Source organism: Engraulis encrasicolus, chromosome 4 (assembly GCF_034702125.1).
Source record: "Engraulis encrasicolus isolate BLACKSEA-1 chromosome 4, IST_EnEncr_1.0, whole genome shotgun sequence".
Classification (NCBI taxonomy): Eukaryota; Metazoa; Chordata; class Actinopteri; order Clupeiformes; family Engraulidae; genus Engraulis; species Engraulis encrasicolus.
In genome coordinates, this window is record NC_085860.1 from 24,211,694 (window position 1) to 24,227,136 (window position 15,443).

The 15,443-nt window shown below is 42.8% G+C and overlaps 1 protein-coding gene across 1 annotated transcript; it reads right to left on the reverse strand.

Moving 5' to 3' along the window:
* Positions 1 to 8,059: 8,059 nt before the first annotated feature.
* On the reverse strand, positions 8,060 to 15,379 carry lcat (lecithin-cholesterol acyltransferase). The gene is made up of 6 exons (XM_063196930.1): positions 14,756 to 15,379; positions 14,354 to 14,510; positions 13,556 to 13,671; positions 12,959 to 13,054; positions 10,882 to 11,106; positions 8,060 to 9,471 (listed from the first exon to the last, which is right to left on the reverse strand). The coding sequence occupies exons 1-6, from the start codon at positions 14,901 to 14,903 to the stop codon at positions 8,825 to 8,827; spliced, it is 1,389 nt and encodes a 462-aa protein (XP_063053000.1). The 5' UTR covers positions 14,904 to 15,379; the 3' UTR covers positions 8,060 to 8,824.
* Positions 15,380 to 15,443: the final 64 nt, after the last annotated feature.

A 15,443-nucleotide genomic window follows, 5' to 3' on the forward strand; every position in this document is an offset into this window, starting at 1 on the left:
AGGTCCACAGAACAAAATCACCTGAAGGGCCCCTTCACCCTATACAATGTAATGAGGAGCCAATTCTGGGCCTCTTCCTGGGCCCGGGACAATTCGCCTTTGGCTAAGCCCCGCCCTCTTTAGTTACAGTTGCTAGGTCGGACAGATAAACTTTCTATCATGCGATATCAACGTGATTAATGCAGTGACTGCCTATCGCAGCAGTTGTTCACTCCTAAGACATAAAAAAACACTCCTCTATTCATAATTTTTATTTCCTGAACTGTCATGCATCACAGTTGTCAGTGTCCGAGGTTTGTCCGAGGTCGTCCTTTTGCTGCGCTGTGATTGGTCAAAAAGCACTTTAGGGCGGCCCTTAGCCAAACGTGAATTGACCCCCTTGCCCCCCTGTCGACTTCTCTGCATTTATGCACCAGGTCGCGCATACAGTTCACTTTCGACATGATGATGCATGTTAGTAGGCTTATCCCACAAAAGTGAAAAAGTGAAAACGTGTGTACTGTATTATCTCTGTGCTGAATAGCCTTCGGTTCCACTAAGTAGGCTATAGGCTACAGTCACAGAGGCATGCAGAAAGCTACAATAACAGTCAGTGGATGTGAATGATGAAGACCTTTGTTTGTAGCATGGACGTGTCATACATGCACAATGACTCTTGTGTTATTTCTGGGCAGTTTTATGAGAAATTCACACCTCCTCCAGTCAACACCGGAACTGTGATAGCCTACAGACCGTGGGGTGCATCAAGCAACATGATTGATGTCATCAGCAGCACTTACTGTATGAGACTTCTCCTTCCACCATGTTGTTCCTCATTCTCTTTACATTGGGTGTGGTGTGTGTAATTGTGGAGATATAAAGCCTATTTCAATTGAAATGCTCAAGCCACCTTCATATTATTTAAAGGTGTAATATGTTACCTTTTCATGATCACTTCACCACCATCAAAATGTAAACATTCATTAGGACTGGGAAAAGTGCTCTTTTCATACACGAAAAGGGGGATCTTCACCATGGACCGCCATTTTGAATATCCAGTAATAGAATAGACCTTTTTAGCTGCTAAACATACTGTACTTTGGTCATACTAGTATATATTTGTTTACATTACATTACATTACATTGCATTTGGCCAACGCTTTATAACCAAAGCGACTTTCAAAAGAGGTTTATCACTCACTCAGTACATATTCATGAAAAGATCAATTTTGACACTAGACAGCACAGTTACAACTAGAAATGCACTCAGAGAGTGCAGACCTCCGCCAAGGAAGCTGAATTTGTTCTAATACAGTTTGTGGTGTAATCCATGCAGGCCTACATAGGCCTATAGAGACTTCTAGAGGCCTACTTCAGAGTTGTGAACCTTCAATGTTAACCAAATACAATTATGTGTCTTTTCTTAGGGTGTATATCACCTGGTTAGCTTTGGTATTAGTGCACCTGTCATTGTGGGATTGGCAAATGTGATTGGTCATGCATGCCATATAGGCCCAAATGTAATTTGTTAATTATTGGATCCCATCGCTATAGTAGCCTATTGGTGACATTTTTAATTAGGCCTAATTGTGTTGTTATAAACATTTTGATAATTGGCAACATGCCTTTCATCATATAATTGTTTTGCCACAATATTACATGGCACAGCTACTAATATCCACCCATAATAGACCTATAGGTCCTATAGCCTAGTGAATGATTTGACTACGGTGGTCAACCTTGCCCTTTGAGAACGCTTTGGGATCACTGTCACACACGCTCACAACAGAATTTTGATTAACCTTAAATGTAGTGAACTGGATGCATTTCCCTCCTTGCACTGTCTGTTCATCACCACCGTTGTTAATTTTTCCAATTCGTGCAAACTTCAACTGGACAGACGAGAAAAAGCTGATTTGGTTGACAGGGAAAACACTCTGAGAACAATTAACTCACAAAAGCTGCGACGATATGCGCAACCGTAACTCGGGCCATTCATGAAGTCTTTACGAGAAAAACAGCAAAAATCAACTTTAAGCCTCGTGGTGCCTTTACGAATAGCCTCGTTTCTCGTGGTCAGTTGACGAGAGGGGGAACTGACAATTGCGGTAGTTTGGTTCTGGGGGGAAGAATAATGCGGACGGACGTCAACAATCAAGTGTGAGTGAAGGCTAACTGGAAACAACGGTAATCAAACATTTCAAACAAGTGATTTACGGTTAAGTTTAGGGTTAGGGTTAAGGTTAGGGTTAGGGTTAGGTTTAGGGTTAAGGTTAGGGACAATGTTGGAGGAAGGGAGACATGGCATGAAGCTGACACAACGACAGCGCTCCCCTCCCGGAATGCACGCTGCTCGGGTGGTCTCTCTCTCTCTCACTCGCTCTCTCTCACCCACTTTCGACGACAGCGCGCGTTGCCCAACTACGAAAAATGAGGCTATATCGTAGCGGCACCACGAAGCATACAGTTGATTTTCCCCGAGACTGGGATCATATGCGTGACATTAGTCTATATGACATTAGGCCTAGGCCTATAGGCTATTATTATTACGTTTTGCCGCTATTGGCTCGCAAATGGCTTCGGGCATGCACGCACAGCAAATCCGCACATTGTGCATTCCGTCTGGCTTTGTGGTGACTGTTGCAACACAACTGTGAGAAACCTTAAATGTAGTGAACTGGAGAGTTTTCCCTCCTTCGCGCACCACTGTTCGCCGTTATATCTCCACCCTTCGTGAACTTCAACTGAACAGGGAAACACTCAGAGTTGGAGAACAACATTTACAGTTAGGACCATAAATATTTGGACATCAGCACAGTTTTCATCTTTTTGGTGCTGTACACCATCCCAATGCATTTGAAATGAAACAAACGAGATGTACATTAACAGCAGACTTTTAGCTTTAATATGGGGGTGTTTGCGTCCAAATCGAGTGAACTGTGACGGAATTATGACATTTTATATCAGTGCCACCCCATTTTTAAGGGACCAAAAGTAATTGGACAGTCTAGTATTTATACATCAACATTTCAATGTTTAATTATTTGGTTGCAAATATTTTCCAGTCAGTTACAGCCTGTAATTTGCAATCCATAGACGTCAATAGACACTGGGTTTTATCTCTGGTGATGCTATGGTGAGCTCTCTATTGCAACAGTCTTCAGTTCCTGCTTATTCTTACGGTATTTTCCCTTCAGTTTTGCCTCCAGCAAGTGAAATGCTTGCTCAACCGTACTCAGGTGAGGTGATTGACTGGGCCATTGAATAATATTCCACTTTTTTGGGGTAGAAATGGCTTAGTGGCTTTCAGATGAAGCTTTGGGTCATTGTCCATCTGCACCGTGAAGCATTGTCCAATGAGTTCAGAACCATTAGGTTTAATATGACATGATAATATAGCCTGAAAATCTTCAGAATTCATCCTGTGGCTTTTGTCGGAAGTCCTCATCATCAATAAATACAAGGGGAAAATAGTATTGACAGATATGCATGCCCACACCATGACACTACAACCAACATGATTCATTGATTGGGTGGTATGCTTTGAATCATGAGCAGTTCCTTCCCTTCTCTATACTCCTTTCTTCCCATTACCCTTGTACAATATGATTTTTGTCTCCTCTGTCCATAGGATGTAGCTCAAGACCTATACAATCTTTTTAAGACGTTGTTTGGCAAAGCCAAATCTGGTATTGCTATTTCTGATGCAATCAATAATTTACATCCTTTAGTAAACCCTCTGTATTTCCTATGGTGAAGTGTTCCTCAATGTTCTTGATCTTTTTCTTGATTGTTGCCTTGGACATGTATCCACTGTTCACCTGGACACTGTTCTACATCTGGCCAACTGTTGGGAGATGGGTTTTTGTTCACCAGATACAGAATATTGTCTGTCATCCATAGCATTTGTCTTCCATGTCTGCCAGGTAATTTGGTGTTACTTTTTTTCCAACATTCTGAACTCTTGAATTAGTCGTATTCAATGTTTCCCCATCTCTCAAATGGGTTTGTTTTGATTTTTTTCAACCTTATGATGGCTTACATTACTGATGGTGACAGGTGGACTTTGGATCTCATGGATATTCCGTAAAAATATATGGAAATGCAAATTATGGAACACTTCAAATTAACTCCAAGACCTTGTATTGACATCTTGGTGATGGTGTAGTAAGGGAATAACACACATCTGACTGGAAAATAGCTGAAAAGCCTACTGTCCAATTACTTTTGATCCCTTGAAAAGTGGGCAACACACACAAAAAACGTTGCGATTTCATTCCTGTTTGTGCGATATGGATTTTAACACCCTCACATTAACGCTGAGAATCTACAGTTAATGCACAGCTTGTTTGTTTTATTTCAAATCCATTGTACTGGGGTAAAGAGTGGAAAAGGATGATAATTGTGTTGCTGTCCAAATATTTTTGGCCCTAACTGTAGTTGATGGGGCAAACACTCGGAGAACTCCGCGACGATATGTGTGCCATATTGTAGGCTATAGGCTATAATATTTATTTGGTGTGCTCTTGGCTATGTAGCCATGTAGGCACAGCAAATCTGCCTGTTAAACATTCTGGCTGTGGTCCCACTGACCATCCACCTCGCAGGCACGTCCTGTCATTGCTCAATTCACCTCGACCACCTTGTGGCAGGCCGCGAAATAGCAGGGAACGAACAGACGGACATGCCAACACAGAAATCGGGCGATCACATAACCTCCTGGCGGAGGTAATGAGCAGCATAGTTGCAATACCTACTATGGCCACACAGTGCACCTTCAAAAAAACTGCTCCACACAGAATTGTACTATTGTATTTTTGAATTGAGTTGAGATGAGTTGAGTAGAGTAGACTTTATGGATTCCCAAATGTAAATTATTTACCTGGCTATCCACACAACATGCAGTATTAGTGAGACAGTGACATAAATTAATGTAACAATGATACAGTGACGTCATGGGTCTTTATTAGCATGGGAAATAGAAATCCCATGCTGCTTTGCACAATCGTTCCGATCTGAAAGACAACATGGAATCTATCCCTCAGCCAGGGTTCCCGATCATGGTCTCCAATCAGAGAGCAGGGAGGAGTGGAAAGGTGATGACTGCAGTTTGTCTAAATAGATACTGACACGATTGGCTGTGGGCTATGTATGTCAAATAATAGACATTCGTAATGCCCAATAAACTGCTGTCATCAATCGTAAACCATACACCGCCTACAGGATTTACAGTAGGCAGGTCTCCAGACCTTATCTCACTTGTGATTAGGTCTGGTGGTAACCAGGCAAGGTCTTTGTGGCCTAATGCTGTATGATATAACTATAAATATAGTACTAAGCCTACTGTTTCAAATTATTTGTGTACTGAATGAATTATGAAATGAGCAAACAGTGATGTTTTGACCTTGTCAACTGAACCATGAATCCACACAAGGTGGTTCTCTTATCAAATTGGGCCTGTTTAAATCTTTGTAGCCAAACACTGTAGCAAAAATTGAAAATCTAGCTTGAGGATAAAGTTAATAGTTATGCCTCCATTAAGGGGATTTCCAACTGAATGTCAGGGGCTTCAGCAACCCTGCTTCTATGGGGGCAGGGAAGCTGACAAGGGGGGACAAAGGGGTAAGTTACCCCAGGCCCTTGGAGAGAGGGGGCCCAGAATTGGTCCTCAGTACATTGCGTGTATTGGGTGAGGGGGCCCTTTCAGATGACTTTGTCCCGGGCCCAACCAAAGCTGTCAGCGGCCCTGTATGGGGGGACAAATGAGTCAGTTGCCCCGGGCGTAGAGAGAGGGGACCCATAATTGGATCCTCATTACATTTTATGTATTGAATGGGGGGCCCTTTCAAATTATCCCGGGCCCAGCCAAACCGTCTCAACTGCACTGGTTCTGGCCATATATGAAGCTGAGCATTGTTGTGTAGCAGGAGGATCCCAGGAAACACTACAGCAGTGAAGTGTCTGACAAAAGCTCCACAGATTCCATCCTGATACGTAGTCTCTTACTACAGATGGGGTCGCTGGCAGGCTTATTCACTATTTGCTGAAAATACTCAACTACATCATAACAACATTGTTATGACAGTAGGCCTACCGAGAGCCTTAAGTAACAGATTAAGACGTACCCATTACAATTTTGGTGATAGTAAGGTTATCACATAGAGCTCTGTGCTAAGGGGTTAAAATACAATTTAACTTAATTTAAAATTAAGGTGTTAAATACAGTACAGAGGGTTGTTGCCGTCATTGGAGTGGCCAAGGATTGCCTCTATGGCTGGGCGTCCCACACCATTCAACACCAACTCAAGCATTTGTTCTTCTGATGCATGTATGTTATGCTCAACAATGTAACAAGCACAACATTCTAAATGACCTCTGTTGACCTGTTTATGTATAACAATGACACGTGTTCAGGTTGAACTTGCTTCCTTCTGTAAGGAACTTGAGGTGCCAGTGACAGCAAAGGCCAGTCTTTGGCTTTCTTTATATACGGCTCTGGGCTTTGTGTGAGCACAGCGCCCACTTGTGGACAAGTACATGTTCTGCTGATGAGTTTGGGGTCCTTCTGTCTGTTTTCTTGAATCTTTGTCATACTGAACTGGGAGATATTGATGTAAAATCCTGAAAGAGTTGTACCAGTGCGACCCCAGTAAGGCTTAAATACCACCACATATTGACTCTGACCTTAGACTTGTCAATCAAGTGAAAAAATATAGAAGTCAGAAAAAACAGCTTTGAAAATGTCATCTGATTTCACTTCTAAAACCATTCTGTGGCCCATGAACTTTATTTTGCTTGAGGGAGAAAAAATGTGCTGAATTCTCTACAGAAACTGTCTAATCTTATTGCCGGTAAAGTCTTACCAGAATATCTTCGTGACACAGAGAAAGGACAGTGCAAGGCAATGTTCCAATTCTAAACTCCAGCTTCACTTGATTTACGGATTACGTTTCTTTATGTCTGGGGTTTGATTTTACGCTGCAGTGTCACATCGTGCCCATGGCGACCCAGATTTGAATCCGACCTGCCTGGTTCCTTTGCCAGTCATGCTCCATCTTTCTCTCTTCCTGTCATACTAGACTGTCCTATCAATAAAGACACAAAAACCCTTGAAAAATGGAATGGACAGAATAGGCCTAATGACATCAATGGGCCTAATGACATCAAAACTGTGTCAAAAACAAACATAAAAAAACCTTCTGCAATTTGTTCAGGTCAATTTGAAGTGTAGGCTATTGTTTTTATCAGGGCCGCTGACAGTTTTGGCAGGGCCCAGGTAGAAGTAATCTGAAAGGACCCGCAATACCCAATACATGCAATGTAATCAGAACCCAATTCTGGACCAATCTGCCCCTGGGCCCGGGACAACTGTCCCCTTTGCCACCCCCTGTCGGCTTCCCGGGTTCTTATCCTCCTTATGGTTTGAAGTCTGAAAGAATTGCAACAGATCATATCCACTGAACTCAGTGACACTGTGTAGGTCAAGGCAGGTCAAGTAGTGTTTTTGAAGCCATATACACACTCGGTTTACTGTTGACAATTAGTAATACTTCTTCACATTTGAAAAAATGTATGTCTTTGTCTATGCATTTGAAAGTCTTACCTTGGGTTACACAATGAGTGCAGTGTGCCAAGAAGTTAATTACCTTCTAATGTATTTCTCAACTTGTTGGAAATTGACTTATTTATGTGAAAAACATTTAACATTTATCCAACCAATGCAGTTCAATTTTATTCATACATGTCATGTATGTTCAATATAATATTGTATGATTCATTATGACTTTTAGACGTATACTGTACTAGCCTACGTCTTATGGAAAACAGTACAGACAACAGAGCTGCTGGTGAGAACAATTGTGAGATCAATTTATATATTTGTTCAAGGTGCTGCTATACCTACCTTGGGAGTGGTCATTCCGTTGAACATGACAACATGTCATTGTTCAGACAGTTAAGCAATATGATATCTATTCTTCATTGTGTTTGTCTTCAGTCTTGTTAGATGTGAGCTACTGTGAGCTAATCTCTACCTATGGAGGTATTTGACTCAGTTTATTGCACATAAACAACTAGATTATTAAATGTAGGAAAAGATAAACAAAGCTCAATGTGTATACAGTACCAGTACACAAAATGTATCAGAAAACTTGTTATTTATGTCTTTATTTTTTATATTTTTACATCAAATGTTTTCAGCAATCTATCCAGTGCCTTCTGCATTTCAGTCCAAAGTGTCAATTACAAGCAGAATCAGCAGGTCAGATTTAGAATCCAGTTATACAAAAGTACAGATATATAAAATGTACATTTAATTAGAATAAAAATACACTGAAACACTATACACTGACATTTTTAGGTACCTAAAGCAACCCAACATGTAAAGACATCACACAATCACACAACACATACTGTACAACAGAGGCTGGGCATTTAAGAGTCTTTTAAAGAGCATGTAAGTACAGATTTGACACTTTCCCCCAGCTTGACACCTGTCTTAATCACTGTCTCTGATGTGTGTGTAAAGTCGGCTCTGAGTAACCGACAGAGGTTATTATTGTTTCCGTCTTCATCGCTGTAAATAAGTGAAACACAGAACCAACCAAGAAAGAAGAAAGGAAAGAAAGACACACATTTCTCTTTCACATAGTTTCAACTTAACAATGTCATGCATCCATGTACAGTATGTTTCTAAACACATTGCTAAGTTGAACTGAAGTAGAACTTAGTTGGTTCTATGCTTCGCTTGTTCACAATGCATGAAGACTCATGATAGGCAGTAATCTTCACGTTTGTGCGCTGCTCCCCCCCTTCCCCTCTCCCTCCACCTACACAGGCACAAGGCCTACGGTGCCGACACTGGGGGCTCGTCTGTGAGAGGAGCAGGAGGAGGAGACTGGGTGGTGTTGGTGGTGTTGCTGGCACGCGGGGCCGGTGTGGGGTAGAAATCGTACGCATGGAACACCTCCTCCACGCCCTTGCCCTCCAGTATCCTCTGGATCATGAGTAGCACCCGCGGGTGGAAGACCATGTCCAGGTGGGGCAGCCCCGTCAGCTCCTTCACGTGCACCGGCGCCTCCTGCTGGCCCACCCAGCGCTTGCACATGCTCATGCTGCGGCTGTCCACCGTGTCGTCGCCGTCGTCATACAGGAAGTCCACGGGGTCCGCGTTGGGGAACTCCTCGTCGTAGATATAGGTGACGGGCGTGGGCAGGCCGACGCCGTAGAAGCAGTACACCTCCACGCCAGGAGGGGGCAGCCCGGCCGACAGGTTGCGCGTGTCCTCCCACATGTGCCAGCCGTCCTCGAAGCTGATGTCCTGGAAGAAGCGCTTGTAGTCCTGGTTGGTGTAGTTGAAGCGCGGCGTGGAGATGAAGACGTGGTCGGCGGGCCAGGCGTCCTCCGTCGGGAGCATCCAGGGGTTGGTGGTGGTCATGCGCTGCTCCTCCCGGATCTTGATGTTGGACACCAGCGGGATGCCGTCATTCTCACCTAAAAAAAACAGAATAAAATACTTAAAGCCTCTTACTGCAGATGGGGTCGCCGGCAGGCCTATTCACTATTTGCTGAAAACACTTCACTACATCATAACAACATTGCTATGACAGTACAGAGAGTAACAGATTAAGACATGGACATTACAATTTTGGTGACAGTAAGGTCATAACATAGGGTCTGTGCTAAGGGGTTAAACTTCTTGTACGGGCTTCGGTCATGACTAAATTAGCAAAGGGGACCCGGATTCCGGCCCACCGTCATTTCCCAATCCTCCCCCGTCTCTCTCTCCTACTCATTGCCTGTCACACTCTTGAACTGTCCTGTCTGAATAAAGGCATAAAAACCCTCAAGTATTTTAAGAAGTCAATTTAAAATATATATATATGTTTCGGTTACAATTGCTCTGGTAAATTTCCCCAGTAATTCCCTTGCTCAAGGGCACTTATTCAGCCATGGATGAGGGTTATGGGTGGGATTAAAAAAAAACCTTTTGAATGTGCTGCATGTAAACCATTTACACCAAGTTATCATAAAATGGCTCTATGTCACCAGAGATTAGGGTCACTTTGGAAAACAGCAAGCATTGAAATACTGACTTAATGGACAAAAGCAAGAGACAAGAAATTAAGTAGGGCTGCTCTACAGGTAGTGATTCACTCTGGGTTACTCCAAAATATGATAGTGCTGTAAGAAATCCTATCAAACACACTCTAACCATGAGAGGACGCTCCAAATATAACTACTGCTCACATCCCCATGAAACTTGCAGGAGCAAAGTGCACACAGGCAATTCTTACAAACCCTTGTTAACTTTGGCCAACGCCTCCGCTGTGGCACATCTAGTTCCGGCTTAGTTTAAAGTACACTATCATCAGTTATATATGTCAGACACCAAAACAACACCCCTTGAACACGCCAGAACTCTCTGCCTGCTTTACCCCAAGTTCAAACCCCATATAGGTCAAAACTTCTGTTCTGATATCAATCTGCTATGGAAAGCAGAATTCTGTTTCGTCACTTTTGTGGAAAATTAGTCTTTGACTCAGATCAATCAGGTCAATTCTTACAGGCACAATCCTAGTCTGAGGCAAAAGCAGATGAAAGACAACATTTATGGATGCAGTATATATTATGTTTTGAAATGTCTATTATGTATATATTATGTGTGTATTAAGTGTGTATTATGTTTGCTTTTACATATGCATATCACATTACACACACACACATACACAACAATATTGACTGTGTGTGTGACTACAAAGAACTTTTGTGTGAAGCTGCAACTACTGTATGTAGTTGGGGTTCAGTGTTAAATACATGTCAATATGTGTTAAATACGTGTTAAATACAAAAATACATGTTTGATGGATTGACTTGATTGAATATTGATGTGTCAGTCAATACCTGAGGCCAGGACCCGAAGCGGCTTGACTGCGCCGGCCCAGGGCGCCCCGAGGGAGATGAAGCTGCGTATGTACTTATCCTTCCATGCCTGGGGCTGCTGGTTGAGGAAGTAGAGGATGTAGTTGCTGCCCATGCTGTGGCCCAGCAGGTGCACGGGCTGCTGATACTGATCATACATCTCCTCCACCAGGTCCTGCAGCTGCCGGAAGTAATGCTCCTGCTCATCTATACACGGGGATGAGAGGACTTAGATCAGGGGTGGGGTAATGTAATGTAATCATGGTAATGACCAACTCTTACAGACTTTCATGTGACTCTATCAGAGACGGCCTATTGTGAACTAAGAACATCTTTGACTCAATGTCATAGCAGCAGGTCCTGCACCTGCCGGAAGTAATGCTTCTGCTCATCTACACACGGGGGTGAGAGAACTTAGATAGAGCAACGAACGCAATAATGCTTATCTAAGCTTGCTTGTTGTTACCAAAATGGTAATGACCACTTCTTATGTGATTTTTCTCAGTGAGTGAGACTCAGTGTGAGACGCAGTATCATAGTAGCAGGTCCTGCAGCTGCCGGAAGTAATGCTCCTGCTCATCTACACACGGGGATGATAAGACCTTAGATCAGGGGTGGGGAACCTATGTCTCGAGGGCCGTTTATGGTTCTTGAGGCCGTTTGATCCGGCCCCAATGCCATTTTAATATTATGCAGCTTCACAAATATGACATATTTTGTGAAGAAATCTTGGAAATTACATTTGCAATGCAATTAAGTTATATTTCAGGGGACCTAGAGAAGGTGGGGGATGTTTTAAAGGTGGCTGCCTTCAATATAGGCCTAAAGTGGAGGGGTAAATCCTGGTCTGTGTTCATAGTAGGGCCCCTGGAGGACTTTAACGGCCCTTGGAGGAATTTGAAGTGGCCCTTCGAATGAAAATGGTTCCCCACCCCTGCCTTAGATAGAGCAAAGAACTCAATAATGCGTAGCCTATCTACGCTTGCTTGCTGTTACCAAAATGAATGACCAACTCTCATGTGATTACTTGAAGTAATGCTCCTGCTCATCTAAACACGGGATGATAGAATTTAGATAGAGCAAAGAACTCAATAATGAAGAACCGCCCTGTTATCTAAGCTTGCTCACTGTTACCAAAATGGTAATGACCAACTTGTAGCCCCTTAATGCACGCCGTACCTCCAGTGGCACGCTGTAATCGTCATTGAAAAGTTAACTACCATAGTACTACACTACTATGACATAACACTACGACTTGGTCATTGCCTTTCTGATAACATCACATTTATAATGCAGTGTCTTAACAAGTTAAAAACTCTCATGTGTTCCTTAAGAGACTCAATTGTCATAGCAGCCGGTCCTGCAGCTGCCGGAAGTAATACTCCTGTTCATCTACACACGGGGTGAGGGACAGCGCTCCCTAGCACACAAGTGTACTCTGCACACAACAAAAGTGCACGTATGCCTCACCCGTGCAAGGGGGCAGCCCCCAATGGCGCCCTAAGGGAGCAGTGCGGCGGGATGGTACCATGCTATCTCAGTCATGGAGGAGGAATGGGGGAGAACACCGTTTAATTACTCCCCCCACCAACCTGGCAGGTCGGGAGTCGAACCGGCAACCTTTGGGATACAAGTCTAATGCCCTAACCGCTTACCCATGACTGCCCATAACTTAACTCAGTAATGCCTCTATGATAACCTTGTTGTTACCTAGTTTTCTGTACAGAAAAAAGCGTAACACTGCTACTATACGTTATCATCACTTTTTTGGGTGTTGATGTTTTGGCTCAAAGCCGCCATCTGTTGTGCTCTTCTTCTGCAGTGAAAACTATGAAACTTTGCAGACAGTGTGTACAGTGGTGGCCTCCTTTATCCGTAGTATGCTTGACAGATTTTTGAATAGTTCATAATGTCTATTTGTTGGTGCAAATTAAGAATATGGTATATTCTAATGGGGTGTGTGCCATGTATACTTGCAATGTATAGACATACTGGGTGCAATATATACCACTTGAAAATACATACTGGATGCAATGTATACTTGTACGTATATACATACTGGGTGCGATCCTCCAGTCATAGGGCGCTCCCCTCACGGTCTCATTGCGGACATAGCCCATGTTGACCAGATGCTGAACCATGGTGTGGAAATATCCTAGGAAAAGGTCAGGTCACATTGGTCATGTGTATTGACTGCACTTAGTATAGAAGTGAAGAGAGTGGTGCGTGTGTGTCAGGGATGGAAATAAGCACCCGTCCACCTGACAATGAATGGTGAATTTGGCCTTTGGCGGGTGAAATATGTGAACCCACCTTGACGGGTGAAATTTTTCTACAGGCGCCCGGGTTAATGCTGAATTATATGCAGCATCCAACATCAAAGGTTTAAGCAAATTGGTAATGAAAAGAGTTATTGGCAGCACAATAACTGCATTGATGTCCTCTGAAACAAAAGTATTGATCAGAAAATGATCTTACTTGGCATTACAATGTTTGGAACGGTTGAATATGAACTGGTAAAAATGGTGACTGGTAAAAATTGTGAGTGACTGGTAGATTTTGAGAATCTACCTGCCACAGTGACTGGTGGGGATTTTTTTTTTTTAAAGTTCCACCCCTGGTGTGTGTGTGTGGTGGAGGATGCTCCAGCACTCACCTGCTAATCTGTTTGTGTCCAAGAACTCTATTGGGTAGGTCTGGCCAAAGCCTGGCACTCTAACCTCCACGCCAGGTGCGTTGGAGGTTTTCCTTGTGGTCCTGTTGTACACAATCCTGCAAGCGGGGGAGGTCCGGCAATGTTTACTGATCAAACCACTGATTTAACTTTATCCAATATGTAACACCAGATAAGACAGAAGTTCAGGTTGCATACATACTAGTTTGTTGCAGACAGCTGTTATTTGACATTTATGCATGCAATTGCTTTAAAAATGAAGGCAAAAAGGTTGGGTTAAAAAAACAACTTTGACATAATGCATAATTTGAAGTGCTCATTTTAGGGAGGTGCTTACGTGTATAATGCTATAGTGGCCTTTTGAACCTGAAGTGCAGTTCAATAGTAAATGTGTAATAATGTGTCACTCAGCGTTCTATTTCAACTGTTCAAATGTGCATCTGCTGTTTGCATTCATTGAAAGGAGAGCCACTGGAATAGGCCATATTGATTTTAGAGAGATTGTGTAATGTGGTCGGTCACATGTCGATTTTTAAAGTGAAGCAATGAAAACATTTCCCAACTGTGTTCCCTTCCATTACTGTTTGTAGGCATCATTGTTCCCTTAATTTCACATTTCGGTGAATGACTTGATAACCATAAATGTCAGAAAACCACAGCCATTCACCAAATGTACAAGGATGGGCTACTACTTTACAACGACACGGTGAGCAGGAGATAATCCATGTGTGCAAGAGATAGTGAACCAGAGACAGACACTATTGTCTGAACGTTTCCTACCTGATATTGTCAATCCAGCAGTCTATGCCAATTGGCATAAACATATTCAAGTCTATCCACAGAGTGAAAAAGTGATCTGTTTTCTTGTAACACATCCAGTGGACAAGGGATGGCTTGTCAATCTTTGCCTCCAAGCGATTCCCCAAGTTCCCTGGAACTACAAGAAGTACAGGGGTACATAAGTAACACCCACCAACACCAACAATAGTGGAGGACACATTCATTAATTTCATTCATTCACATGAACTCAAATGAACTTTCTCTGAAGCCTTACATTAGTATATCATTCAAATACAGGTTACTTACAAATGCACTCCATAAAATATTTAACAACACTTAAAAACAATTCAGAGTGATAATCTTCCCTCTGTTCAGAAATGAGTGAAAAACAAGAAGCCTTACCTATAATAACAGGCGGAGTGTTGTTGGTTGCAGTATGAGGTTTTGCAGTAGGAGGGAAAATGACATTGAACAGCCAAAATCCTGCAGACTGTTGAATAACCAGGCCTATCATTAAAATGATTGTGAGTGACGAATTAAAGACTTCCATTATGCTTTGCCGCTATCAATTGCTTCCTCTCAAAACGCTCTATACACAGATGATGCTGTCAGGACCAAGGAGTGTTTACAAACTCTTTTATACATTGGTCAGCGCTGCCTGCGAACCCCGAGCGAGGGGCGGGAACGTGAAGTTCAGAGAGAAACGTGAGGTCAGAAGGTCAACGTGGTTAATCGAACAGAGAGGAGACAGACAGCAGCTGGACTTTCCAAAACGTTTGGACATGGAGTAGAAATTCTACCGCTGGGTTGCCCAAGGGTGTCGGTTAAAAAATCCTGACTCCTAAGAAAGGAAGCAAAACTATGTCAAAATGTGACGCTCATGAGCTAGACTGCACACGCCATATAGTAGACATGGCTACTGGATATTTACTAATGCAGCCTACGTTATTTTCTAAAAAATAAACACGCCCTATCGATTGTCAGTCGCCTACTCCTGAGGTGAACAGTGACATATTAACAACATGATAGTTCAGTGTGGAAGTAACCCCATATTTAGAAAAAATACAAAGTATTGTTTGACTTTAAGTGA